A 26,925-nucleotide genomic window follows, 5' to 3' on the forward strand; every position below is an offset into this window, starting at 1 on the left:
CGTAAAAAACTAAAGTATAAACTACATAGTATCATCAGTATACTAAATATACTCTCCAATAAGCTGAGCTACTAACAGTAAGTAATACATTACAATTCTATGTCGCAAAAAATATAATATGCTTCCAGCTAAACTTTTTTCTCTTACATCATACTATATACTGCCATAGACAAACCCAACAGTGGGCCTTACCTGGTAAAATAACATTTTTGGTGTTTGTTGAGCATGTTTACATACCTGATATGGTATGTAAACATCACCATTGGGGAGACAAAGGTGGGCAGACGTGGGTCCTGACCACAACCACCCTCTGGTGTGCTGTCCCGGCATTCATAGGTGCTCGTTAACAGCACACACGCACAGTGAGTATATGGTTTTCTATGTCTCTGTGTGTGTCTCTGGGTCTCTGTATGATTATATGGGTCTTTGTGCAAGTATATTGTCTTTGTGTGAGTTTAGGGGTCTCTGTGTGAGTTTATGGGTCTCTATGTGAGTCTATGGGTATATGTGAGTCTGTGGGTATCTGTGTGAGTCTTTGGGTATCTGTGTGAGTCTGTGGGTTTCTTTATACATCTACGGATCTGTCAGAGTCTATATAGGGAGTCTTGTCATTGCAGTGTGGGGAGAAAGCCCTGGTGTGGAGCCGACTGCCACCTTTGGAGGACAACTCTATCATCAGAAAAACCCCGCAAGGTGATCACAATTACAATTTTTATTGTAAATAATGATGTATTATCATTGGATAGATAGTGTCTCCTTCACACATCGGTACCTCCACGTTAACAGAAAACAGTATTTGCTTTCCACATATCAGCCGACATGGCCTTCTCTCTGGGTCTTCTCATCGGCCATGCTGCATGGGGGACATCATGTCAGCCATGTGGCTGATTCATTCATTAACATTGTACACATTACAATGTTACTTGTTTGCCTATATTGGTTGGGAATGTCTTATTACATTTGGCCAAATTACGCGGTGGCCAAACCCAAACTTGAATTATGAACCAGAATGGGGAGGACGAGTGTCAGTGCAGTGACAACCCTCGTGTCTCACAGCAAAAAGTCCCTGGGTTCGATTGCTGGCACGGGTCGCCCCTTTCTGCGTGGAGTCTGTCTTACATTCTCTTCCTGTTCTACAAGAGCTTCCTCTCGGTTCTCCAAGTTCCTCCCATACCTAGACAACCACTGACAATGTAACCAGTATCGACCAAACCTACATTCCTAGGCTGAAACTAAATCATCTGGAAATCACTCAGTTGGATTCATTGCGCATACAGCAAGCAAAACCTGGCAGGAACCTTCGCACATAGAGTCTTGAGGCTCGAGTGAGGCGTCGCTGGGTAAACAAGCCAAGTTGTGATAAACAATAACATAAATAACAATTACTCTCGTCATGTTTGTGCCTTTGCAGAGATTCTGCATGAGTTTGCCAGTCACGGAAAAGTGGGATACAGAGGAAGAGTGGGATACCGTTGAAGAGTGGGATATGGCTGAAGAGTGGGATATGGCTGAAGAGTGGGATACCGATGAAGAGTGGGATATGGCTGAAGAGTGGGATACAGAGGAAGAGTGCGATACGGAGGAAGTGTGGCAAACAGCCAAAGAGGGGGAGACAGCTGAAGAGTGGCAAATGATGGAAAAGTGGGAGGATGGGGGCATGGAGAAAGAGGAATGGGAGGGGATGGAGGAGCTTGAGGTGGTGGTGGATAAGACAGAGATGGAGGAGCTGGAGGTGGTGGAGGAGCTTGAGATGGTGGAGGAGGAGCTGGAGGTGGTGAAGGAGACAGAGATGGTGGAGCAGGAGATGGAGGTGCTGCAGGTGGGGGAGCTCACGATTCACTCATCCCTCACCCATCACCCAACCATCACCTGCCCTCACTCACCAACCAATCAACCATCGCCCACTCCTCATTCACCCATTACTCACCACTCAATCATCATTCATCCATCGCTGACCACTCGCCCACCACTCAACCATCAGCCACCCCTCAACCATCACCCAACGATCACTCACCCCTCACTCACCAATCACTCAAACATAACTCACCCCTTACTCACCCCTCACTCACAACTCGCTTAACCATCACTCACTCACCAATCACTGAAGTATCACCCACCCTTCACTCACCCCTCACTCACCCATCACTCACCTATCACTCACCGGCCCCCTTTGTCTCTGTGTATGGAGCAGTCCCACCAAAAGCAGCTGTTCGGAGAGCTGATAAGGGAGGTGACCCAGGGTGCGACCATCAACCGTCCAGTGTGCATGCCCCTCGTCAGCAAATCGCCCGAAGGTGATCTCGCCAATAACAATTAATTAAAAAAAGTATTATTATCAACACGAATAATTGAGCACATTTGGTATTCACACCCTTCTTGTTCAATTCCGGGGATCTTTGTCTTTGTCCCAATTGAGTGATTTCTGGTGTAACTTTTAATATTTGGGCCAAACCTGGAACGTGACGAGTGACGTTGCGGGATCTTTAACGTCCAATGGCAAGTGAGTGGCACAGGCTATTTTGCGACCGTGTGCGGAGTATTATTGGCCAAACGTCATATTGCTACAAAGGTCACCTGGCAAGTGACTCAGCAGTCGGGGTCCCACACAGGAACATTGCCCCCCCCCCACTATTCCCTGCCGTGAGAGCACGGACAGGAGCCTCGTGATACACGTTGAGGCTTTCCTGGGTAAACGAGCGTCATCATTAACAATACAGTAGAACCTCTCTTAACTACCACCCCGGTTATTGACTAATCGCTTAACGACAGGCCTCCATAGAGTATAGTAATTTATGGTAGTGTATAGTGTAGTGTATAGTGTCACGTATAGTAGTATATAGTGTAGTGTAAATAGTGCAGAGTACAACTCCTTTTAACGACCATCCCTGTTAACAACAAATCGCTTAACGACCGGCCCCCATAGAGCCCAATGTGTTCGCTTACCGACCATTTTCCTGTTATCGATGGGCTGTTGGAGGTACAGTAAATATGAATCAATGCATTGATTAACCGTGTTTATTTTGATATTATGTGTTTATTATGTTGTTAATATCTTCATGTATTAATATACATTGTTTAAATATTATTTAGTAAGTTTTTTGGGTGCAAAGGGGGTAACTTTCGATCCTATCGGAACGAATTGAGCCTGGTACTTGCATTGCCTATGCTCGCTTAACAACCAAATCACTTAATGACCAGTTTCATGGAACCATTTAACATCATTAAGAGCTCTACTGTACAATACTGCTGCTGTTGTTCTTGTCTGCAGACATCTTGCAACTCTATGGTCACCTACTAAGTGACGGCCAGATAAAGGAGGTCCTGTCCACACGTGAGGTTTGGTATTTTGGGATGCACAATCAAGCAGTGGGCTCCAAGAACGATGGCTATGATGCGATAGATGACCATTATAATTCGGTAAGAGTCCGGAGAACCCATGCAAAACTAGGGGGGAGAACATACAAACTCCACACACTCACACTCGCACAATACAAAGATGAAGACATATCGTCCATATAGTCTTTACAGGCTGTTGGGGCAAGTACTGTTAGCGAGCACCTATGAAGGCCCACATGGCTTATGTGCGGGTGGTGTGTCGAGCAGCACATGCCGGCCGCCTTGCTCTTCCCAGTGTTGATGCTTACACACTGCTTCAGGTATTCATTTATGGCTGAGTTGACCTAGGGGGTGCCCAGGATTGGTTCAAGTATTCGACACATCCACTCACACTCTGCAGAGCAGGGGGAGAATACACAAATTTCACACAGAAAGAGGTGCCTGGGTCTAGAATCAAACCCAGACTCCCTTCCTTACAAGTGAAGCATGAGTGTTACTACTGCACCACCCTGCCACCCAAATTTCATCTGACGCTCAGTTATCTGACACAGCAGACAAGAGCACTTCAAGACATTTCATCCTTCACCATAATTGACAAAGCAAGGCTTATTCTACACCCAGTGTTCTGATCGTAGCATGGATTTGGTCTCTCTTTTCTTTGTCTAATGAGCACTGAATGAACGTTGATTAATCGTCGTGCGATTGTGTGATTGTTGCAGGTCGAACATGAGTACCTGTACTTCAGGTATGAGGTGCTGCACAGGATTGGCCATGGAGGCTTCGGGCAGGTCCTGCAGTGCGTGGACCACAAAACCAACACCCAGGTGGCCATCAAGATATTCAGAAATGCATTCAGGTAAATCAAAGTGGCACGCATCACAATGAGGTTGTCATCGTTCATTTTACTATAGTAGGGGGCAGGGTGGCAGCGCAGTGGTTACACTTATGACTCATAGCAAGTAGTGTCTCATAGAGTGTAGTTCCAGGGTTCAATTCCTGACCAGGGTGCTTTACTCATGGAGTTTGTATGAATTCGATCCTGTTCTAGATGGGTTTCCCCTGCATTCTCCAATGTCTTCCCACACTTACACGCAATGTAACCGGTGTTGGCCAAACATTCCAATACTGAAAAATACCCACAAATTACTCAACTTGGATCACACATGATCAACATGCCCCCTGACTGTGAACCGGTTGCACTATGTGGCCATGAGACATCATGCCTTCCTTTATGGAAGCCTTGCTCGATTCTTTGTCATGGAATCACTCTGGATTGGCCGGTATCACTCAGGCTCAGCTCAGGCTTGAGCTACTCAGTTGCTTTCACAGACGCATGAGCGGCTCAGCCATGGCTCGGCTCAGCTCATGGGAATTCTGAGCATGCCTAGGACCGTGTTCCGAGCCAGCATGGCTTTTGAGCTGCAGAGGTTGGGAAATTGTTGGCGCTGGCTCCCCTCCTGGCTGCTGCTACTGCTGCCTTCCCGCTCGTCTCTGGTTCCTCGGCCATCTGCGGAGTTATCTGTCTTCAAAAGCAAGTGACAACCATGTGGTGCATCACACATCGACGTTATTACTGATCATGATTGATAAATGGGGTCCTTCCTCTGTGCAGCGTCTCGGAGAACCAGGAGAAGGAGCTGTTAATTCTGTTCGAGATGCAGAGCAGTGATGATGAGGACAACAGCAACGTCGTCAAACTTCTCCACTCCTTCCACTTTCGGAGGCACAACTTTATTGTCATGGAGCTCATGAGTTACGTACCGCGAATCCGCTAGTGTCCTCTATTTTACTTGCTCGTGATGCCACACATTGTGATCACACTGTGACGCTGCCACGTGTTTTTGGGAGGCTCAACCGGGAATCAGAATATTTATTTTTACTGGAGAAATCTGATGAGCTGTGAAGCTCTTTTTCACAGATGTCGAGCAGGGGTGGGTAAGAATATTACAACAACAAACAATACAAACACACAATAGGAGTGCAAATTAAAAGAAAGGTAAACAAATCACCCAACACATACAAATATACAACTAAACCATCCCCAGAACTCCCTTTTCTCCATCAGCCCTGCCCACTTTTACATTGCCATGCCCCCTCAAATTTTAACTTAAAACTTTAGTGACTGCAGGAATTCATATTCTTTGGTTCTTTTGCTAAAGTCACAAAGATAGAAAAAAAATAATAATACAGGTAGTCCTCTACTTACGATGGAGATGCGTTACGATGACCCCATCGTAAGTCAAAAATATCGTAAGTCGAAGATGGCCTAGCCTACCCAGGAGTCTTAAAGAATGGTGATAATTTAGCAAAACAGAGAAATTTACAGTACCGTACTGTATAAACGATATACTGTATGTATTTATTAATTACAATACTGTATTGCACAGTAAAATGTAAAGTAAAAAAACAAGGTAAATTATTAGCCTACCTATATGAACTGCAATTTAATATAAAGTTTTTTCAGGAAACAATCCTATCTGCTATAAAAAAAAACTTTTAATATGCATTGAACGTATCGTATCGTGGTAACCCTAAAATGAAATCGCTAAAGCTACGTATCATACATGCATTGAACGTATCGTCACGTATCATATTGTACTGTACTCGCCAAGATTCTGTCCGTCGTCTGCATACTTGAATAATGTTAGGTTGTTGATGGCTACATTAACTTAATTGTCAAAAGAGGAAGATGGCGATGATAAAGCGCGAAATTTAAAATATTTTACAATTTTGTCGTATCGCTATCACCATTGTAAGATCGAAATATCGTAAGTCGGACCATCGTAACTCGGGGATTATCTGTAATAATAAAAAATAAAGTTAATAAAAAATATCATGACGTTTCATCGCAACACAACCGGTCGTCATCAGGAAAAGGGGTTAGCCTATAAACGCAAATTGTCTATGAAGGTTTGGAGATGGCCATAGCCCAAGTGTATCAGCATCACCACCAGCATTGGTGGGGCAGCAATGCCAATGCAGCAACAATGCCAATGCAGCAGCAATGCCAATGCAGCAAAGGGCCACCAAGAAATCACTGCACCCCGCTCCACATACCACACTGCTGATGGTGGAGGGTGATTGACAAGAAGTCAAGTCAAGACCCAAAGTGATTGATGACATCTTTCCAATGATTGCTGAGTCTATAACCTTCCTCTCGGTTGAAATAGTGTCTGTGTCTATATATATGGATGGCTTCATGAACGAATCTTAGTGGATAGCCAGTGGGCTTGCAAAGTACCTTCGTCTTAGAGAAATCAATGTCATGTGAGCCCACCGCATTAAAATAGTGATCAGCCACGGCAGAAGTATTGGTCCTACCGTGTTTCAAATGTGCTTCGTGTTCACAAACACGATCCAAGACATGTCGCTTAGTTTCCCCAATGTAACTGCTTCCGCAGATACAGCTTAGTTTATTGACACCCGGGATAATGCATGTCAGGGATCACATCCTTCACAGATGGGATCAGATCACAAATTTCATGTACTTTGTTAAATCTAACCTGGATCTTGTGTTTGCTCATGATTTTGGAAATCTTTTTAGTGACCCCTGCTATGTATGGCTAGGTGATGGTTTGGATTGCGTCCTCAGATGGTTCTTTCCCAACGGTTGGGATGATAGCTTTACCGATTGTGTAGTCTGAATATCCATTCAACTTGAGAGCTTGGCGTACGTGTTCCAGTTCGGTGGCTAGGTGATGATGGTTGGAAATACATCGCGCGCTATAGTGTAGAGTTTTTGATGAGGGAATTTTCACCTGGCTGCCCTTTGATTGGTGGAAAATCAACCACCGTCGGGTTGGCTGTCCACCACTCACATTATCATTGGCTGCTGACATTTGGGCTATGCCCATTTCAAACCCTTATAAACAGTTCGCCTTTGAAGCTAACCCCCCGTTTCCTGAAGACATCCGCTTGTGTTGCGATCGAAACGTCGTAGTTTTTTGTTATTTTTTATCATTTTCTTTCAAACTATCTACGTGACTTTACCGAAAGGCCCAAGTAAACTGAAGGCACCCCAATGGGTTCTCCCTTATCTCTTGTTGTAGCCAATATTTTCATGGAAAATTTCGAGACTGACGCCATCTAGGCATCCACTCTACGCCCGTCCTTGTGGAAGAGGTACGTGGATGACACGTTTGTTATCTGGCCACATGGCCGACCGGCTCTAAACGAATTCCTCAACCACATCAATTCCATACACCCAGCCATCAAATTCACCATGGAGGTAGAAAGGATGGCATGCTACCTAATCAAAAAGAGACCAGATGGCTCAATGAGCCATTCTGTCTCCAGGTAAGTACCCATACTGACGCCTACCTAAAACCTGATTCCCACCACCACCCATCCCAGAAGAATTCCCTCATCAAAACGCTACACCATAGAGTTCAATGTTTCTCTGACCATGCACACCTAACCAGTGAACTCAAACACATACACCAAGCTCTCAAGGCGAATGGTTATTCTGACTCCACAATCCGCAAAGCCATCACCCCAACCGTGAGGAAGGAGCCATCTGATGATCCAATCAACACCATGACCATGCCATACATAGCAGGGGTAACCAAAAAGATTTCCAAAATCATGAACAAACACAAGATCCAGGTCTGATTTAACACAGTACATAAAATTCGTGATCTGATCCCATCTGTGAAGGAAACGATTCCTGAAATGCAATACCCCGGCGTCTACAAACTCAGCTGTATCTGCGACAGCAGTTACATTTGGGAAACTAAGCGACATGTCTCGGACCGTGTTCGTGAACATAAGGCAGATTTGTCACACGGTAGGACTAATACTTCTGCTGTGGCTGATCATTATTTTAATGAAGCTGGCTCACACGAAATTGATTTCTCTAAGACAATTGTACTTTGCAAGCCTACTGGCTATCAACAAAGATTCGTTCATGAAGCCATCCATATGTAATGTGAGGATATATCCGGGTCGTTGACGGATCACAACTCGTCACGATGATTGGCTCTGCCGGTCCTGGTCCATAGCCAATGGGGGGAAGCCTAGGGGCGTGGCCCTGACGTAATGGAAAGGTGACAGCTGTAAGTAGATGATTGGTTCTGCTGGCTTTAGCCACAGCCAATGGGGAGACGAGTCAGGGGCGTGGTCCCGGGAGCCTACGGTGGAGTCTGGAAGATTCCATAGAGGCTAACCAGGATTGGTGGAAAGGTACCACGTGACCCGGGTATTAAATAGGGGTGGAGACGAGCAACACGTGGTCAGAACTGGAACGAACGAAGGGAAGAGGCCACGCGAGAGTGGGGGTCCAGGCTGCCATGTGGCTGCGCGCGTCTCTCTCTTTATATCCCTCTCATGCTGTCTGTCAGCAGCGCGAAAGTGTGTTGTAATGAAAGACGAATAAAGACCGGATTCCAGAAGTCGCTTCAACGACCTTTATTACACATATATATAGACACAGACACAATTTCAACCGAGAAGATGGTTATAGATTCAGAAATCATTGGAAAGATGTCATCAACCACTTTGGATCTTGACTTGACTTGTGTTTTCTTGTCAATCAACCTCCACCGTCAGCAGTGTGGTGTGTGGAGTGGGGTGCAGTGATTTATTGGCGGCCCTTTGCTGCATTGGCATTGCTGCTGCATTGCCATTGTTGCTGCATTGCCATTGTTGCTGCATTGGCATTGCTGCCCTACCCATGCTGGTCGTGCTGCTGATACACTTGGGCTACGCCCATCTCCAAACCTTTATAAACAGTTTGCCTTGAGAGGCTAACCCCTTTTGCTGATGACGACCGCTTGTATTGCGACCGAAACGTCGTGATATTTTTATTCACGTTATTTTTTATTTTCATAATTTTTGATATCTATGTGACTTAACCGAAAGAACCAAAGAATATACCCCTTCAACTAGCAGGGTGACACAGTGTTAACACTTGTGCCTCACAGTAATAAATACTCAATATTAGTGCTCACCCTTCATCTGGTTTTCATAGGTGGTCACCGCCATACTCCGGGTAAGGTACAGACATGGAGCATGCCTGTGACCACAATACGAACAAGGCTGCGATTGTTTTCTCACTCAAGTTCCTTTATGTGTGCAGTTTGTGTGTTCTCCTCTGCTTATGCATGGGTTTCCCTCTGGCTTCTCAGGTTTCTTTCTGCAGCTAAAACTAAACCACACAATGTTACTGTGAATGGCCAAACATCCCAATGCTGAAAAATTCCCTGCAAATTTATAACTCTTAATTACACACAGCAACATCGCCCACTACTCTGACAAATTTAGCAGGACCCTCTTGAACAAGAGTTTTGAGACTCGGTGAGGGTTTTCGTGGGGGACAAGCAGAATAACAACAAATAGTTGACGCATTTCACAGCATACCACTGACTTTATCTCGTTACCTATTTCACAGGTGCAGTCTCCACGATGTCATCAAAGTGGCGGGAGTCTGGAGGTTGAACATTGGCTTGGTTAAAAAATACACCAAGTCAATCCTGAAATGCCTGAGCCACCTCCGTGACAAGAGGATCATTCATGGAGACTTCAAGCTGGTAAGGGGACACAATGGGCAGCGCAACTCCAGTTGCTGCTATGAGATCCTCTCCGCAGAGAACAGCGACCACATCAATCAAAGGGTAAATTTGTTAACTCTGTCCATCTGTCTGCAGTGGGAGAGTCACGATCAAATCTGCTTACGATGATCCAATATGAATCATGACACTTTTCGTGTAAAGTTGTGGTGCTATTAGGGACTCACCTGAGAGAAAACCGGCCACATCGAATAAAAAGTCGCAGCACATTTGGAGAGTTTCAATTTCATTTATTTGGTATAGCCCTGTGAGCCATTCGGCTCTTGAATCGGGTGCAACCGCAACAAATAAAAAACAAAAACAGGAACAAGAAAACATCTTAAAGTGACTGCGCAAACAGAAAAATCCAGGAAAAAACAGCAAAATCTTCCAGAAAAAGCACCGTACACCAATGCTGTGTACAAAAATCCCAATGGGATGCAAGTCAAACAACAACAACAACAACCACAAGACAACTTAGATTAAAGCCATCAGTCTAACTCTGTACTACAACAAACAAACATGGTCAAACCAAAAACTTTTTGAAATCTCCAAAATAAAGCCATAAAAGCAATGTAACAGTGATCATAGGAACTGTGACCGAAATTTCACAATAAACGACATAAACAACAAACCCTGTACTCTTAGTTCTTTCGGTAAAGTCACGTAGGTAAAAAATGAAATTAAAATTAATTAATTTTAATTTCATTTTTACGTGACTTTACCGAAAGAACTAAGAGTATGCATCCTTGCAGTCACGAACGCTTCAAATCTAGAACAAACCCTGTAGCCATAGCTGGTTGCATGAGTCACTCCACAACAGCAGGAGCATCAGTAGAAGTATAAAAAAATTTAAATGCATCTTTAGAGAGACAACCCAAAGGAAAAAGCACGATTTGAAATCGCACATTTGCCCAACACCTATCATCCAGCGGCTTCTATGGTGCTATTTGGATATATTCAAATACAAAAGCGCGGTGGATAGCATTGTTAAATCCATGCTGTGGATGAATTTGCGTAATCATTAACTCGTACTTACAGCTCTCAGCTTAGGGTTTCATGTAACAGCTTGCAATATTAAACATGCATCTCATCACATTTAAAAGGGGCACCTCGAGTGGCTTCCATGAGAAAAAAATATATTCCCTTTTCTAAAGTCGACAGACCTTCACCTCATTGGACACCTTTTAAATGATCCATCCTTTGCTTCCCGAAATTTTGATTATCATAACCTCTGAGCGTGAACGACTTCTGCCGCTCTTCATCTAGGGTAGGGATAGGTAACCTGCATCTCCAGAGCTGTGTGCGGCTCTTTAAGGACTGCTTCGTCATGTTATTTATTCAGGACCACCGTATCGTATTCACCACACAGTGCATCACGGCTCTTGAAATATTGAGTTTTATTCACCAAATTTATATAAAAATGTATCTTCTTGTTATTTCCGTTACCGACCCTTGGTCTAGGGCAACATCTTGGTCAAGGACCCCGTGGCTGGGACCGTGCGGGTAACGGACTTTGGTTGCAGCTTCCATGAGACTTCTCAAAGTAAGTGACCTCAACTGCATGCATGAGTATGTGTGTGGGTGTGCGAGCGGTGGTGTAGCGGTTAGCGTGCTGCGCTACGAACCTGGCGACCCGAGTTCAATTCTCGCTCATGAGCAACACCAGTCAGAGCCATTCCCTGTTCATCTTGCGGTGCGACAGGCATCTCATCTGGCTCCTCCATTGTTTACATCATCTTCGACTACGTAGTTCGAGAAGCCTTCCATGGCTGTACCTGTGGAATTTTAATCTGGTACAGATACAATGGGAGGCTGATCCTCCTGGTCAACCATGCTATGCACAGTGATGATCTGGTGGTTGCTACTCACTGATGAGTTGGATGTTCTGCTGCTGAACTTGCAGCGTGCCACTAAGAGATGAGCCTTACTATCAGCCCCACCAAATTAAGCACCTGCTCAAGTATTTTGTATAATCCAATACTCCACTGAGTCAACTCCCCATCGTGATGGTGCAGTTGTGGAGAGAGTGAAGTGTCCATACCTGGGCAGTGTGCTTATGACCAAATCCAGATTGGCAGTAGAGGTCTCACTCCGAATCAGTCGAGCAGCATTATCTTTTGATCAGCTGCTTAACGCTGTGTGGAAACTACCTGGTCTGTCACTCCACACAAATATACCGGTATTTTTGGCAACAGTCTTGCCCTCCCTTCTCTTTGCTTTTGGGATGTGGACCCATCTCCTAGAATATCTGCACCGGTTCGAAATTTTCAGGATGGCCTGCCTATGATCCATATTGTGTTTAACCAGGCTGGATTGTGCAAGGAGCACACAAATCCTTGAAAGAGTTGGACACATTTTCATCAGTGAACTCCTCCGATGGGCAATGCTGCATTGGCTGTGTCATGTAGCCCGAATGCCCAGCCACCGCATGTCCAGGCAGTTTCTGTTTCGCCGGACAGAGGGGGCTAAACGGACGCGGTACGGCCTGGAGAAGAGTGGACTGTTGCAATATGGGAAGGATGTGGAGCTCAGTGGACTTGCTCAAGACTCGCGATGTCATGAAGAACGCTATTGGGCAGTTGGAGGTAGTTATCCCCCAACAACAGAGGGCAGAAGAGCGATCCTCACGACAATGATCGGAGTGTCGAATCGCTAAAATGCAGAAAATTGGAAGAGTATTGTGCAAGGAGCACACAAATCCAGCCAACCCAACACCACGGTGGCGAGATTTTGACTACCTCCCCTAGTATACAGGAGGTTGTGGGTACGATCTCGATCTTGACGCCTGTATATTGGAGTTTGCATGCCTTTTTTGCCGTGGTCACATGGATTTTTCTCTGGGTCCTCCGGTTTTTCCCTGTAAATTTAGAAACATGCTTTTAGAGTCTTTGGCTGCTATACATTTGCACATAATATGCAACTTTGCTGAGCTATCATCTGTAGCCAGATGGCTTCTGAAAAATAGATAAATAGCTCAGTGGGCCTTACCTGGTAAAATAAAAAACAATTTTTTCTGTCCTGTGACCTGTCAGCGAGCCTTCGGCACTTTACGTAGCCTGGGAGTGCACCTGAACTGGCACAAGCACCCTGGTGATGTCACCACCACTTAGTGACGAATGGCAACTGTTGTTGCTGTGTGTGAGTGTGTGTAGCTGTGTATGTGCGTATGCAAGTGTAATGTAGTAACTCGGCGGGAGACGACTTCACGGGTAACACACTCTTTATTTTACCAAACTCGTTCACAGGTGACTAACACCTACTTTGTATCTCGGGTGACAAACACCCACTTAGTATCTCGGGTGACAAACACCCACTTAGTATCTCGGGTGACAAACACCCACTTAGTATCTCGGGTGACAAACACCCACTTAGCTACCCTGGCGACTAACGCCCACTGAGCTACTCGGGACACTCCCTGCCCGGGGTGTCCGTCTTGACTGTGGGTCCCCAGCCCGACCCACGTGGGCGTCGGACCCTGGGTCCCACAGTCTCGCCTCCGAGCCACACAGGGCCCCGGTCCCCACAAGGACGGCGGGACTAGGGGTCTCGGGGCACTAGGTCTTCAGCTCCGTCTTCTGGTCTTCAACTGGGTAACTTCTCCCCGAGTGCTCTCGCGCGTCCCCCTTTATACCCCACCTGCGGACGTCGCTGCGAGCACCCATCCTATTCGACCAATCACTGGGCGCTGGCTACGATCCTGTTTTCCCACATCTCAGCGTGCCTCAGCACCCACGCCGCGCCGCCCCGTCATCTGTCACTCCCGGCGCGCGCGTCCACACCACGCCCACAACGCGTGCCCAACCCCGCACCTCGCGCCGCCCCGTGATCCATCACTGTCACAGTCGGCGCACGTCAACACCACCACTACATCACCCCCTACCACATAGCTCGCAGCCGACCCGGCTGCTATAAAAATATACAAACCCCCCTGTGTGCCCCGTAACACAACACAACAACAAGAACAACAACTAACGTAACAACCCAACACAACGCGAACACTACCATCCGCAACCATCAACCAATGCCACCGCGACAACAGAACAATATATACAATCCGGCGAGTGACAATAGCAATGTGTATGCAGCAAGAAAAATAAATGGATTTTTTTTTTTTTTTTTTTTTTTTTCTCTCTCGACTCGTGCAGCGTCCCATTCTTTCCGAGCGTCCCTACAACGGGACATTACCCCGGCAGAGGGGAACACCGGGCGAGCTCGGTGTCGAAAAAAAAACGTCTTCATGAAAATTGTTGTGCCCTAGCCCGAGTCCGCCTTGCCGGTCCGTCGTACGGCACCAGACGCGGTTGAACGTCCGGTGGTGCCGGCGGTTCAGGAAGACATCGGCCAGGCATCGAGGACCCGTGCGTGCCGCGGGGTTCAGGCTCCCGACGGTCAGCAGCCGTCAAGCCCGAGGCACCTGGGGGTGGGTCAGGTGGAGACACGTGAGGATCACCCTGCGACACCTCCCTCCCCGAGTCGACGGTCACATCACACGCCCGGTCGTTACGGCACAGAACGGGGTCACACGGTGCCGCATAGGGCTTCAGTCGGGAGGGGTGCACGTACCAACGGCGTTTTTCCCATTTAATCTGTATACTCTGGGGTCGTGCAACCCGCACAATTTCCACCGGTCCCCTCCAAGGTCTCAACAACTTGGGGGACGTAGCCAACGGTGCATGTGGACAATGCAGCCAGGCCTTATCGCCTGGTTTCCAATCATGCGTATGCACCCTCCGCCCATGCAATCTCTCGTTCGCAATTTGCCGAGACCGCGAATTCAACCTCGCCGCCTCCCGCGCTTCAGTCAATTTGGCGATATTAAATTTGATGTGGTCTGCCAATTTTGATTTTGCACGTGGCTGGGAAATCCCCAGTTGGACGTCCATGGCCGGATCGGCCTCCCGCCCATACATAAGAAAAAATGGGGAAAACCCCGTCGCCGCATGAGGGGCCATTCGATAGGCCGCGAGTACCCCCGGCACCTGTAAGTCCCAATCAACCTGATCGTCGCAGACCTGTTGGCACAACATAGACGTAATCGTCCTGTTCAGACGCTCAACCATCCCGTCAGTCTGCGGGTGGTAGGGGGAAGTACGCACTTTCTTCGTACCCAACAGGTCGCACACCTCGCGCAACAAAACGCTCGAAAAATTATTTCCTTGATCCGTCAGCAAGCGTTCGGGGGCGCCCTTGTCCAAAACATAGCCCTGGACGAAGGCGTCCGCCACCGCTGCAGCCGACTGGTTGGCGAGTGGCCATGCCATGGGCCATCGGGTGAAGTATTATACGCCAACCAGCAGGAACTTATTTCCCCTTGGTGTAGCAGGAAAGGGCCCCAAGATGTCCAACGCAACTAATTCGTTTATGCGCGAAACTTGAATGGATTGCAGCGGTGGATTAGCTGCCAATGGTGGCGGTTTTCTTTTGGCGCACTCTACGCATCCCTTAAGAATATTCGCCACGTCGTTACCCATCCCCGGCCAATAATAGTCTCGCTGGATTAGGGCGAGCGTTTTGTGAAAACCCAGATGCATGAGCCGTTCATGAGCTGCCAGAACGACCCTACCCCGCATAGCAACAGGCACAACGAGCACGTGACGCCGGGACATGTTGTCCCACTTCATCAAAAGGCCCTGTCTGCACACCCAGGAACCAACCCGCGCATCCCCTACCTCGGGAGCGCCAACTTTTCGACGTAGCGTAAGTAGGGAGCTGTCGGACATTTGGAGACGGCCCCACTCAATGAGGGGCAACGACAACAGCGAATCCCTCCCCGTGGGGGCGTCGACTCCCGGGGTGTCAGTGGCGGCGAGCGCAACTCCCGGGGTGCCGGCGACCGGGGGTTTGCACCGCGCCGATCCCAACAAACATGTGCAGTCCGTGCACGGTGGCAACCGCGACAAGGCGTCCGCATTTGAGTGTCGCAATCCCTTGCGGTAAATCGTCGTGAATTGGTAGTCCTGAAGGACCTCCAACCATCGGGACAATTGGCCCGATGGCTGTGCCACGCGCATAGCGTATTGTAGAGCCGCATGGTCCGTACGGACCGTAAAATGACGGCCGTAAAGATACGGCCTGAATTGCTGTGTAAAAAACACAATCGCTAACAATTCACGACGAGTTACGCAATAGCGTTGTTCGGCGGGGGAAAGAACTCTACTACCGTAGGCGACCACCCGTTCAACCCCCCCGACCACCTGTGAGAGCACCCCCCCGATACCCGTGTTGCTGGCATCTGTGTCAAGCAAAAACGGTTGTGTGAAATCGGGGTAACACAAGGGGGGAGCCTGCACCAAGGCGTCACGAAGGGAGCAGAACGCAGCCTCCTCTTCCGCCCCCCAGTGAAACCGCACACCCTTAGCCGTCAAAGCGTGCAGGGGCCTGGCTATGGTGGCAAACTGCTTGACAAAACGACGGTAATAGGAGGCGAAACCAATGAAACTGCGAACCTCCGTGACCGAGGTTGGCGTTGGCCATGAGCTGACGCAGTGCGTCTTAGCAGGGTCCGTCGAGATCCCTGAACGACTCACGATATGGCCCAAATACCTGACCGATTCCCGAAGCAGAAAACATTTAGCCGGTTTAAATTTAAGCTTAGCGGAACGCATCCTGAGGAACACCGCTCTCAGTCGCTGGAGGTGCTCCTCAAAAGTCCGACTGAAGACGATGATATCGTCGAGATAAATCAAACAGGTATCCCATTGGAGGCCCGACAAAACCAATTCCATGAGTCTCTGGAACGTGGCGGGAGCGGAATGTAAGCCCATGGGCAAACGGTTGAATTCAAATAGGCCACCAGGTGTCCGGAAAGCGGTTTTAGGTTTAGATTCGTTATCGAGTGGCAATTGCCAAAATCCGGAAAGCAGATCGAGTGTGGAAAAAAACTGTGCTCCCGCCAAGGCATCCAGCGACTCATCCATCCTGGGGAGCGGATACGCATCCGCCATCGAGATTTTGTTTAAGCGGCGGAAATCGACACAAAACCGCAAGGACCCGTCCTGTTTTTTTACTAGGACAATAGGAGCACCCCACGGACTAGAAGAGGGCGAAATGATATCGGCCGCCAACATATCATTAACCGCCGATTGCACATGCCCCTTCTCGGCTGGGCTGAGCCGGAAGGGATTCTGACGAATAGGGGCCGCGTCCCCTGTAGCTATGTGGTGGCGCAACAGGTCAGTGCAGCCGATATCGTACTTATGTTTGCTGAACACGTCAGCAAACTCGAGTAGCAAACCCCTCAATGCTCCCAATTGCACCTTGGACAAGTTAGCAGAACCGGCACACGAGTCCAACCACTCAGTCCCCTCATCACTTGGAGGATGCGACTCGACAGTGAAATCTGCTTGAGCCACGAGCCGTTCCTCAACGGGTAGCGGCGCGGCGTGAGCCAGCACCGTTCCCTGCGCAATTACGGCCGGCCGCGACCCCGTATTCAGGACCATTACGAACGGCTCACTGTCCCCTCTCACCATGGTTTGAGCAACCGCTAAGTCGAGGCCCCTTCTGGCCCTGTTAGACGGCCCCAACAGCACCCCCTGTGCCTCCGCACCCACCTCGAGTGGTTTCCTCAACCGAAGGGGTACCAACATTTGCGATCCCGGGGGCACCCGTACAGTGTGAGTTGCCAGCGCCTGCACCGTCGCACAAACCGTGCGTATTTTGGTAGGGCTCGACAAGAACGCAACCCGCCGACCTGACGGAAGCTCAATGCAGGCCTGATCTATAAGAATTTTGATGGGCATTTTGGACAAAAAGTCCGTACCTAGCAAACAGGGAACGGCCAGCGATGATGATACAAAAATAGGGCCCGCCAATTTGATGTCCCCAATGCAAATAGTCGCCCGAATCTGGCCGATGATCCCCAGGGATCCCCCATTCGCCGCATAAAATGGCACGTCTACTGGCAGAAGGGGTCTACTTTGGACGGGAAGAATGTTATAAATAAGGTCCGAGATGATAGTGGCCGACGCACCCGTGTCCACAAGCACCCGGACCTCAACCCCGTCAATAAACCCCGTTACCACGGACGACCCGGCCGACGCAGCCACTATCCTGTGGGCCAATTCGGACCACTCGACTGCTTGCGGGCCGTGTACGGACCCCCCTCGCCGAAGTGAACCCCCGGCACCCAGCCGCGAACCCCCCACCGCCAAGCGGCGACCCGAATGTGCCGTGTTTGTGGACCGAACGTGTGAGGTGCCGCGACTTGCCGGGTTTTGTTGGGATGACTTGTGGGCCTGGTCGTCGTCCCGACGTGGTCCTGTGGCACGCTGACGCGGGGCCCGGCACCCGGCTGCGACGTGACCCCGAAGGCCGCAGTTGTAGCAGACGACGAGGGACGTCGTAGGTTTCGGTTGCTCCAGCTTGCGGGATGAACGTGTGGGCGAACGACCTCCCGTTCTCCACTCCCCCGGACGCGATGCCGCGAAGGCCTGCTCCTGATCCGCAGCTGGCTGAGGTTCGGCGATCGTGGCGGCCAGTGCCGCGTTCCCCGCCCATTTGCAGACGACCCCCGGCTTGCGTTTGAGGACCTCGTACGCGTGAATGCTCGTGGCGATCGCCAGGGAGCAGATATCCATCTCGTCCGCCACATTGATGGGGACCCCCAACTCGTGGGCCAACGCCAGCAGCTGCTCCGTCACCATGGCGTCCTTCCCCTCCTTATCCATGCGGGGAAAAGCTGCGTCCGCCAAGGCGAGCAGTGCCGTGCGATAGGCGAGCGTCGTTTCTCCAGCCACCTTCCGCCGATCGTAGAACTGGTGGCGACACGTGGAGGGCGGTCCGAACACCTTCGCCATCAGGTGTAGTGCGGCCTGGAGCGTAGAGCGGGACGACCTTGCAGCAGATGTGAAGGCTGCAAGCGCGTCGTCGTCGAGCATCGCTGGCAACGCACGCAGGGCAGTGGTGTCGGACCACCCCGACATCTCCTGATGAGCGAGGAACCTTCGTTGGAAGGCTCCCCAGTCGCCCCCATCCGCCTTGAACGCCGACAGCGCGGGCAATCTTTGCTGGAGGACCCGATCGTCGTCGACGTCGGAGAGATTTTCCCGCGCTCCGCTGTAGTTGTGTAAAATGTCGGCTCGGTTGTCAGGCGCAAAATGGAGAGCTCCGGCGCACGCTGATGACGTGGGCTGCGCTGAGCGGAGGTCTCCGGCCACGTGGTGTCCGTGTTTCCCGCCAATCGATGGCGGCCCCTCAAAAACGGCGGCAACTTCCAGACTTTTGGCGCGAAGCGCCTTTTGGCGGGATCCCTCCAACGTCGCTTTCTCCACCAACCCCGCAGCCGTTTTTCCGCTCGCCGGAACGGAGATGTCCGCCAAGACAGCGGCGGCGGCGAGTAGCAACTCCGCCAACCGGGAGTGTGCGTCTTGGAGGCTGGTGTCGGAGGCGAGCGGAGCGTCGGCCATCACCGCGAAGTGCTGCATCGGCGGCAACTCCTCGTCCTCTCCTCCCGAGGTTGGTGTCCCCGGTACGCCGTCGTCGTCCCGACCTCGCTCGTGGGTACGGGTAGTCTTCCTCGTGTCCATACTTCTTGAAGACAGGTTTACTTCTGACGCCAGTTGTAATGTAGTAACTCGGCGGGAGACGACTTCACGGGTAACACACTCTTTATTTTACCAAACTCGTTCACAGGTGACTAACACCTACTTTGTATCTCGGGTGACAAACACCCACTTAGTATCTCGGGTGACAAACACCCACTTAGTATCTCGGGTGACAAACACCCACTTAGTATCTCGGGTGACAAACACCCACTTAGCTACCCTGGCGACTAACGCCCACTGAGCTACTCGGGTGACCAACACCCACTTAGCTACTCGGCGACTAACGCCCACTGAGCTACTCGGGTGACCAACACCCACTTAGCTACTCGGCGACTAACGCCTCTGAGCTACTCGGGTGACCAACACCCACTTAGATACCCTGGCGACTAACGCCCACTGAGCTACTCGGGACACTCCCTGCCCGGGGTGTCCGTCTTGACTGTGGGTCCCCAGCCCGACCCACGTGGGCGTCGGACCCTGGGTCCCACAGTCTCGCCTCCGAGCCACACAGGGCCCCGGTCCCCACAAGGACGGCGGGACTAGGGGTCTCGGGGCACTAGGTCTTCAGCTCCGTCTTCTGGTCTTCAACTGGGTAACTTCTCCCCGAGTGCTCTCGCGCGTCCCCCTTTATACCCCACCTGCGGACGTCGCTGCGAGCACCCATCCTATTCGACCAATCACTGGGCGCTGGCTACGATCCTGTTTTCCCACATCTCAGCGTGCCTCAGCACCCACGCCGCGCCGCCCCGTCATCTGTCACTCCCGGCGCGCGCGTCCACACCACGCCCACAACGCGTGCCCAACCCCGCACCTCGCGCCGCCCCGTGATCCATCACTGTCACAGTCGGCGCACGTCAACACCACCACTACACAAGCATGTGTGTGGGGAGCGGTAGTATAGCAGTCCTTGTGCTGCGCTATGAAACCATTATCCTCAGTTCAATTCACGCTCACGTTCAACACCAGTGACGATTATCGTAAACCGGTGATGGGCTTCCACTAGGTCTACTCAGCCTTAAATGAGTACCTGATGTGGTGCATTAACATTGCCATGAGGGAGACAAAGGTGGCGGCCGGACACGGTGTTGGCCACCCACCACTCAATGTGCCTTTTTGGCCTTTATAGGTACTTGCAAACAGCACTTGCCCCAACAGTCTTAAAGGCTATATGGGTGATATTTTTATTTTTGTGTACTTGTCACTGTGTGTGTCTGATGACGCTGTGGGTGGTGATACTGTGTGATGATGTTATTAAAGGCTTTACGTGATTCTCTGTGTTTGTCATGCACAGGGTTAAAGGTATTCGGTACATACCAATACCTGGCTCCAGAGGCTTTCCTTGGATTGAACTGTGGAATCATAGTGAACATGTGGGTACTCGGCTGTGTGGTGGCAGAGATGGCCTCGGGAAAGCTCCTCTTCAAGGTCTTTAACTTCAACGACCTGTTCCTGTGCTACATAGAGGTATGACACACACTGCAGTTATTTTTTTGGTCAAACTTACGTAATGATATGGCGCATAGCGGTCATTCTACATTGTGTGTAATACGTGTAAGAGACGTATTCACAACAGACTCGTTGTGAGCAGCTGGAAGGCAGTTGTAAGTCTGGGCCCACGCCTCTATATAAGGAACGAAACAGTTGGACTTCTCCACAAATCTAGCTGTGGCCTGATGAAGCTAGTTGTAATTACTGACGAAACGTTGTAATCAGATTGTAAATATTGTGGCTTGGCTCTCCAACACACCGGTGTGCTGTACTAGTGACAAATTGGCATGTTCTGTTTACGTGACAACCCTTATTCGTTGGCTGTGTTGGGTGGTGGCGGATTTTAACGACACATTTATATATTTACGCGATCTAACCCAAAAAAACCTCTTATGAAAAAAAAACGTATCGATACGCAGTACGTTCATAATGGCTTTACCCAATACCATGATATCATGCTGTTATGTAATGACATAATACACATGTAATGTGACTTGCTTAACACCTTACCTGTGGCTACTCAAATTTCGAAGGCCGCTGTTGGTAAGCAGGTATATAGAAATAAATTCGCATTTACTCAAACTTCCCAGTTGATAAATTCACAGCTTGCCAGGGATTGCTGCAATCACTCGTGGTAGTTTTTTAAGATACTTATTTGGTTTTCAGAGAGCACCGTTTACTCTGAGCATCTCAGAGCACTTGGCATGCAATGACTTTCACGACAAATGTTGTCCAGCAGCTGATTGGGCACGCCCAGTGGCAGCTGTTCCTGTGTGGCACAATGCGAGCCAGAAGCTGGCCTACAAACGGGCGTCAGCCTGCCAGTATAAAGCAATGATTGCTTCAGCTGTGTAGCCACAGTTTATTAATTTACAAGTAACTTGGCAAATTTGAGCTGTGACGTGGGACCAAAATCGCTGACTATCTTCCAGTGACGTCACGGGGTCTCCAACCCGCACTGTGAATGAAGCAGACCATGCCGAGTATTTTACGGTTAATAATACAAATCCTAGAATTATCCAGGACAGCCACCAGATTAGAACCGCTAAAACTCGTGGCGAGTGGCCTGAGGTTGGACCGTGCTATTAACGCTGCCTATGCCAAAACCATGGGGAACGGTAATCTAGTGGTTAGTGCACAACCCGAGTTCCATTTCCACTGACTATTAAAACCAGTCCTGGGTCTCCCCTAGATTGGCGCAGCCTGAATCGAGTACCTAATGTGGTGATTGCTAATAGCACTTTCTGCAAATATCTGTTAAGGTTTTATGGGGAACCTTTGTCTTTGTCTGACTCGTGCGTAGGTCCTGGGGGTGCCTCCTCAGTATGTGTGGGATAAAGCTCCCTGCAGGGATCAATACTTTGGTGAGTTGCAGGGGATGGTGAAATCTGGTCATGTTTGTGTCCTCAGGACCATCCGCCACCCAAAAAGCCAAAACAAATTCAATGGCCACATGCACAAGCTTTGTAACGACACGCCAATTATGGTAATTTCAGAACGACACACCAATTATGGTCGTTTCAGCTCAATCACTGGGACACATTGAAGAGAAATCCTCACAACAACCAAATTTGCCAACTAGATAATGGTGCTGCGCTATACACTGCATCAAACATATCCAGAACATGAGGTCATAAGTCAGAACAAAATTCAGGAAGTCGCCATCAAACGATTAAACAACACGTCATGACCAATTGTTTTGTTTGGCTGCGTTGGGTGGTGGAGGGTATTACGACACAAAATTGGACATCTTGGCCCGATGGAAAAAAATATTCCCACCACCCATGCCTTAGTATACCTCATAATCAACGATTTTTGGGTTTAGATCGCGTTATTTATAAATGTGTCGTAACCCTCCACCACCCGACACGGCCAATCAGTAAAAAAAAAGTGTCACGTTGACAAAAGACAAATAGTTCACTGCTTTAGCCCACCGGTGTGTTGAAGCGTGAAACCACAACATTTACAATTTGAGTACGACGTTTCGCTGGTAATTGCATCCAGCATCATCGGGCAATGATGCTGGATGCAATTACCAGCGAAACGTCGTACTCAAATTGTAAATGTTGTGGTTTCACGCTTCAACACACCGGTGGGCTAAAGCAGTGAACTATTTGTCTTTTGTCAACGTGACACTTTTTTACTGATTGGCCGTGTCGGGTGGTGGAGGGTTACGACACATTTATAAATAACGCGATCTAAACCCAAAAATCGTTGATTATGAACAATATTGGTCGCGAAAGCCTACGTGTTAAACTTAGTATACCTAATGCACCATTGTGAATCACGTTGGTTGTTTGGGCTATAGGTTTTAAATGGTAAAAATATGATTTGTGAAGTCAAATGAAAGTTATTAAACCCCATCTATTGATCCTATAGGGTTTAACATAATAGTTAATAAAAATGTCGCGTATTTAGTATGTGCGTTCTTCCGAAAGTGCACGGCTATGTATATACGTTGAATTTCTTTCACACCATACAAAGCCAACAGTGCTAATCGAATAATCGAAGGTTCGGGAAATCACAGACTAAGTAAGCAGTAATGGCAAGTCAGGATGTCGCCATGTCTCATCCCAATTAAGTCATTGTCAGTGTAAATTTTCTAATTCGGACCATGATGTTGGCACACAACGGTCTACTCCTTTGGAGTGATGTTATGGGGGTATTTAACTGGCACTTGCAAATCAAACGGCTCAATATATTTCATGGTAAAAATTCATACCGCAGTAAAAACCCAGGGTGGTGTGGCGGATCCCAACCCTGCGCCAAGTCATCATGCTACGTTTTTTGCGTTTCTGCGGTGGTAGCTGTGCGAGGCTGACGTGGTTTGTGACAGTGTTCCTCCTGCATCTCGTCATTCCCACAGACGGCTCGGGGATACCTCGGAATGAGAGAATATTCTCAGGGAGCTACCCACTCAACGAGGTGCTCGCCACCTGTGACCCCACCTTGGTAGATTTTGTCTCCAGCTGCCTACGGTAACAACCCCCCTGCACCTGTCACTCCCCCAAGAGACACCTATAGTCACATAGACGTACATAGAGACCCGTAGAGTCACATACACTTACATAGATATCCATAGTCACACATACTTACGCACAGAGGCGGAGCCCAGATTTTCAGGTAGGGGGGCAAGCCCTCCAGCCACGAAAAATGATAGGAGTTGTTAGTAATTAAGAACTTGTCCCTTGCTTTTTATTCGACGCGTGTGCTCGCGGAAGGCATCGCGCTCGCTGAAGGTATGCCTTCAGGGAAGTCGTGTACTGTATGCACAACTGCGCACAATTTTGTGAGTCACTTATAACTGTTTTGCCGTTACTTATTGCCAATTATGAACTCAGACTATTGTCTTATCATCTCATAGATTCCCTGGCACGTAATAATATGCTACACAGTGGCAGTGGGGGTCACAAAATGCCAATTTATTACTAATAACCCCAATAATCCGATCAAAATTAGGGGCACGTGCCACCCCCCCGACTGGCTCCGCCACTGCTTACACAGAGAACCACATGCTTACATACAAACCAAGATATTGACAAAGGGCGCATATATTTACGGTTAATACACCCACAATCTTGTTTAGGACAGCTACTGGATTTGATGACGAACCTCTTGCAACAAGCAGTGAGCACGCCACTGCTATATCACGTCACCGCTGCATCTGTGTGTGTATACTGTATGCATGTGTAATGCGAGCGCAAATGGGGTTTGCTGCTGGGCTTGGCCCAATCACACGGCCCGGGGTATTGGGGGGCGGAGCCCATTATGGGGGGCGTGTGGGAGGGGCCGCCGTTCACCTCGGCTCCAATTGGAAGCGAGGTGAAAGGGGGTGGAGCCAGCAGGGCAGTATGGGAAGGCCGGATCTGACGATCCGGAAGGGGAGGAGTCAGGGTCACGTGGGAGAGAGGATATAGGTGGGAGCCCAGAAGGGATCGGGGTCAGTTGTGGGAGTAAAGAGGCTGAGCCACGTTGGGTGGTGAGAGGGGATCCGCGCCATCGGCCACGTGGCCGAAGGACCTTCAGCACGCCGTCGGCCAGCGGTGTGCGGAGTGCGGGAGTGGAGGAGCTAACGGAGGAGCGTGCGTAGGCGCACGCGAGGAGACGCTGGTCTACTGTCGGGACCAGCGGGGTGTGAGGAAGAGCGGAGGAGCTGACGAGGGAGCGCGTGCGGGGCGCGCGCGAGGAGACGCTGGTCCGCTGACAGGACCAGCGGGGTGCGGAGAAAGAAACTAAATAAAAGACCAACGGAGACCAGCACATGTGTGGAGAAGTGGGTGTAAGTGTGTGTGTGTGTGTGCACTTGGTGCTGTTTGTGGGGAGACAAAGGTGGTTGTGCGTGGTGCTGGCCAACTACCCCCTCATATGCTGTGTCAGCCTTCATAGGTACTCGCTAAAAGCATTTCTCCCAAAAGTCTGTTCAGACTATATGGAGGATCTTTGTATTTGTGTGTGTATGTCTACGGGTGATTGGGTGTGTCTTTGTCTTTTCTGTGTATAGGTGTGTAGGTGATTGATTCAATCGAGCTGCATTATTATTCTTTCGGCTGTGTTACACTGTCTGGAAGCTACCTGGTGTATCACTCCATATGAAGCAACAGGTCTTCTCAACCAAAGTTATGTCCTCCCTTCGCTATGCTTGTGAAATCTGAACAGGTTTCAACATCTGCGCTGGTATGAAACAATCAGGCTGGCCTGCCTACGATCCTAGGTCGAACCAGACTTGATTGTGTGAGAAGCTCACAGATGCTTGAAGGTCTGGACACATTCCCACCTATTTGGCCAGCTGCCCATGCAGCTTTTGTTTGGCTAGATAGAGCGGATTCACCAGGCATGACACAGGCTAGATAAGAGATGGACGGATGCGGTACAGGAGGATATGGAACTGATTGGACTTGCCAAGAACTGGTGCCAGCAATGTCACAATCACCCTCTGTAGAGGATGCACATGAAGGACACTTCTGGGCAGCTCCAGGCTAGATGCACTTGAAGCATCTAGGGAGTTGGAGGCAGTCGCCCTCCAGCAACAGGGGACACAGGAGAGACGCTCACAAATGAGCAGAGCAACGGATGGCTAACATTCAGCGAAGTAGTACAGTGGGGAGCACAAGTGGAACATCTGACGGCCTTCTCAGCAGCAGATGGTCTAAGATGGTGTTGACAACAGCAGAGCACTGCTGCTTCTGCTTCTGTAAGTTCAAAGAGGCACTTGGAGATGAACGTGAAGTCTTCAATCATTCTCACCCTCTCCACGTGCGCCACGTGTGTCTGTGCATCACAACAGGTGGCATCCGGCCGAGCGCCTGACACCTGAACAGGCGCTGGCACACAGCTGGCTGCAGGAACCAGGGTCAGCCATCTCCAGGACGACTACCACCACAATCACGACCACCATGACCACCGCCGCTATCACGACCACCACCACCATGCTGCTCTCCCCACTCGCCGTGACCTCAGAGGAACAGGAGGACAAGGAGATGGTGGAGCAGGAGATGGAGGCAGTGGAGCAGGAGACAGAGTTGGTGTGTAAGAGGAAGAAGAAGAGGTCGCATCTGGACCGTGCATCAAGAGCAATCGGTTTATTCTTCTGCCGTGTGCTGCTCTGTGAGGGCGAGCGTCCACCACAAAGTAGCTGCGAGTGGTGGAGGCAGTCGGGGGTGGGGGGGCGGACGATGGACATGTCTTGGTGTAAACACCACGACCATTGGCACATGCACACACCACGCACACCACACACACCACACACCACACACATCACACTATATACACTACACACTACACACACTCTATGCACACACAACACACACACTCTACACACAATCTAAACACACACACACTCTGCACACACACTCTACACACATACACTCGACATACACTCGACACACACATACCACACACACCACACACGGAGCTAGCCCAGTATCAGACGGCCCCATCCCGGGCCCTTCCATGCTGGTTTTCATCCTGGCAATCCTCAGAGGATGACCTGGCCACGGTTTCGAGGACAT

At 49.5% G+C, this 26,925-nt stretch overlaps 1 protein-coding gene across 2 annotated transcripts; it reads left to right on the forward strand.

Annotated features, from left to right (window-relative positions):
• Window positions 1–26,665, forward strand: LOC144737365 (dual specificity tyrosine-phosphorylation-regulated kinase 3-like). 2 transcript variants are annotated; one of them, XM_078620033.1, is made up of 12 exons: window positions 1–693; window positions 1,412–1,819; window positions 2,192–2,294; window positions 3,269–3,417; window positions 4,056–4,192; window positions 4,949–5,088; window positions 9,725–9,863; window positions 11,346–11,427; window positions 20,721–20,893; window positions 22,221–22,281; window positions 23,784–23,895; window positions 26,202–26,665. In XM_078620033.1, exons 2-7 carry the CDS (start codon window positions 1,421–1,423, stop codon window positions 9,769–9,771), a joined length of 975 nt encoding a protein of 324 aa, XP_078476159.1. In that variant the 5' UTR covers window positions 1–693; window positions 1,412–1,420; the 3' UTR covers window positions 9,772–9,863; window positions 11,346–11,427; window positions 20,721–20,893; window positions 22,221–22,281; window positions 23,784–23,895; window positions 26,202–26,665. The 2 variants fall into 2 exon arrangements, with proteins under 2 accessions (XP_078476159.1, XP_078476160.1); XM_078620034.1 differs by lacking the exons at window positions 9,725–9,863; window positions 11,346–11,427; window positions 20,721–20,893; ... (1 more) ...; window positions 23,784–23,895; window positions 26,202–26,665 and having other exon boundaries at window positions 4,949–6,186.
• Window positions 26,666–26,925: the final 260 nt, after the last annotated feature.

This window comes from Lampetra planeri, chromosome 69 (genome assembly GCF_965212315.1).
Source record: "Lampetra planeri chromosome 69, kcLamPlan1.2.h2, whole genome shotgun sequence".
NCBI classification, from domain to species: Eukaryota; Metazoa; Chordata; class Hyperoartia; order Petromyzontiformes; family Petromyzontidae; genus Lampetra; species Lampetra planeri.

Excerpts from the sequence above, each read along its gene's own strand:
- LOC144737365 (XM_078620033.1), top strand. The coding sequence starts at position 1,421 with ATGAGTTTGCCAGTCACGGAAAAGTGGGATACAGAGGAAGAGTGGGAT. Across the intron at positions 1,820-2,191 it reads AGGAGATGGAGGTGCTGCAG|TCCCACCAAAAGCAGCTGTT; the intron begins GTGGGGGAGCTC and ends TGTATGGAGCAG. Across the intron at positions 5,089-9,724 it reads TATTGTCATGGAGCTCATGA|GTGCAGTCTCCACGATGTCA; the intron begins GTTACGTACCGC and ends CCTATTTCACAG.